The sequence below is a fragment of the Galeopterus variegatus genome, unplaced genomic scaffold (genome assembly GCF_000696425.1).
Source record: "Galeopterus variegatus unplaced genomic scaffold, G_variegatus-3.0.2 Scaffold3073, whole genome shotgun sequence".
NCBI lineage: Eukaryota > Metazoa > Chordata > Mammalia > Dermoptera > Cynocephalidae > Galeopterus > Galeopterus variegatus.
Window position 1 is genome coordinate 67,552 of NW_007729184.1, and position 1,779 is coordinate 69,330.

General features: G+C 55.2%; 1 protein-coding gene across 1 annotated transcript in view; it reads left to right on the forward strand.

The window, feature by feature from the left end:
- The first annotated feature begins 730 nt into the window (after nt 1-730).
- Nucleotides 731-1,779, forward strand: part of NUDCD1 (NudC domain containing 1) — an 84,115-nt gene continuing 83,066 nt past the window's right edge. The window contains exon 1 of the mRNA XM_008583890.1: nt 731-1,102. Coding sequence (XP_008582112.1) covers nt 985-1,102 — 118 coding nt within the window. The 5' untranslated portion in view covers nt 731-984. The remainder of the gene's footprint in view (nt 1,103-1,779) is intronic.

Below are 1,779 nucleotides of genomic sequence, written 5' to 3' on the forward strand. Positions count from 1 at the left end.
TTTTTTTTTTTTTGAGGGAAACAGGAAAAAGGAGAGATTGAGAAAGAAGTAGGAAATGTTTGCTTTTGTAGTTGGAGGCTAACACTTTCAGTTCTAGTCCTAGAATATTGAACTTGATCTTGTCTTGGCCCCTAAAATACAGATAGTGACCTTGGACAAGTCACTGAATTCTTAAGGGCCTCAGTTTTCTCACTGATAAAACTAGGGCGCTAGGGGACCCCTCCCTCCCAGTTCAGACATTCTTTGGGAAAACAGAAAGGGCGGAGACAGCGGGAGAGGCGGAGGGGAGGAGCCAGAAAACAAAGCGAGGACTGGCTTGAGGCCAAAGCCGGTGGCCCGCCCTGTCGGAAAGCCCTACAGGCCCGCGAGCGCGGGGGGGGAAGCTAACGAAAGACAGCACATCGAAAGGAGCCTGGGCTGGGCCCGGGTCCCGGCCCTGAGGACCACGGGCATAGCTCACCACCATCACCGCGGGCGAGGGCCGTCCCTTCCCAGCGACGAAATGACCCTTGCGCTGACGACCGTTACCTACCACACTCTTCGGCTGCCCGGACTTAGACCCTCAGTAGCTCGGGCACCTAAGCACACAGAAAGCTAGAACACGCATTTCCGGGGCGGGGTCTTGCACCCTGCCTATACTGTGAGAATTTAACCAGCGCGGGCCGCCTCCTGGCCGCTCAGCCCTCTGGGTAAGAGAGTCCAGAAATTNTTTAACCAGCGCGGGCCGCCTCCTGGCCGCTCAGCCCTCTGGGTAAGAGAGTCCAGAAATTACTGTCGCGCGTGCATTAAGTCCCTAGAAAACTACATTTCCCAGCATGCAACAGGGCCAACTTCCTCGTGGACACTACATTTCCCAGAAGGCAAGTCTGCACCGCAGTGTTTACTGGGATGGGAACCACGCCGCTTCCCAGCCTCCGTGCTGAGTGAAGCGCGGACCTTTCAACAAGAGCTTTATTAATTCTCACGCTAGGACCGTGGAAGGCGATGGAGGTGGCGGCTAATTGCTCCTTGCGGGTGAAGAGACCTTTGCTGGATCCCCGCTTTGAGGGTTACAAGCTCTCCCTCGAGCCGCTGCCCTGTTACCAGCTGGAGCTTGACGCAGGTGGGAAGCGGCGGCGCCCTTCGCACTCCGTTCCTTTCCCTTTCGGCTGCCATCGGCCCGACCCTTTCCGCATTTTCTTTCCGTCTGCCTCAGGCAAGCCAGGCCACCGTGGCCTTCCTCACGGCTCAGGGTGTTCGCCTCTGGAGAATGATGCGCATCCCAGACCCCCGTGGAGCCGCCTTCGCGCGGCTCTTCGGTAGCTGGACTCTGGGCTCGGAGGTCTGGCATACTAGTGCTGCCTGGGATCCGGCCGCCTGTCGGTCCCCGGCCTGGTCCCCTTCCAGCTGCCGGGAAGGCTCAGGACGTGCTTTCCTCCTGGAGCGTCGACTGAAACGTGTGCGTTGTGAAACCACACCCCCTCGGAGGACCCCCAGCTCCTGTTTCCTCTGACGGAGAGCTATTTTTTAAAAGAGAAACTACATTCAAGTCAGAGCATTTTTGGTTACCCTGGTCCTGGCACACTAAGAACTCTGTCGCAGAGAACATCTCTAGAAAATTAGGGGGAAAAGTTGATTTAGTATCCATACTGCTACTACTTGCTTTGTTTATCTGTAGCCGGCCAGAATATTCTCATCCATGTTTTTGCAACGTAAAGAACGTCACTTTCGTTAATGATAAAGCCCAGAGGGCTGCATTTTTTAATACACACTTCTGCCGATGATAATGCATGTTGTCAG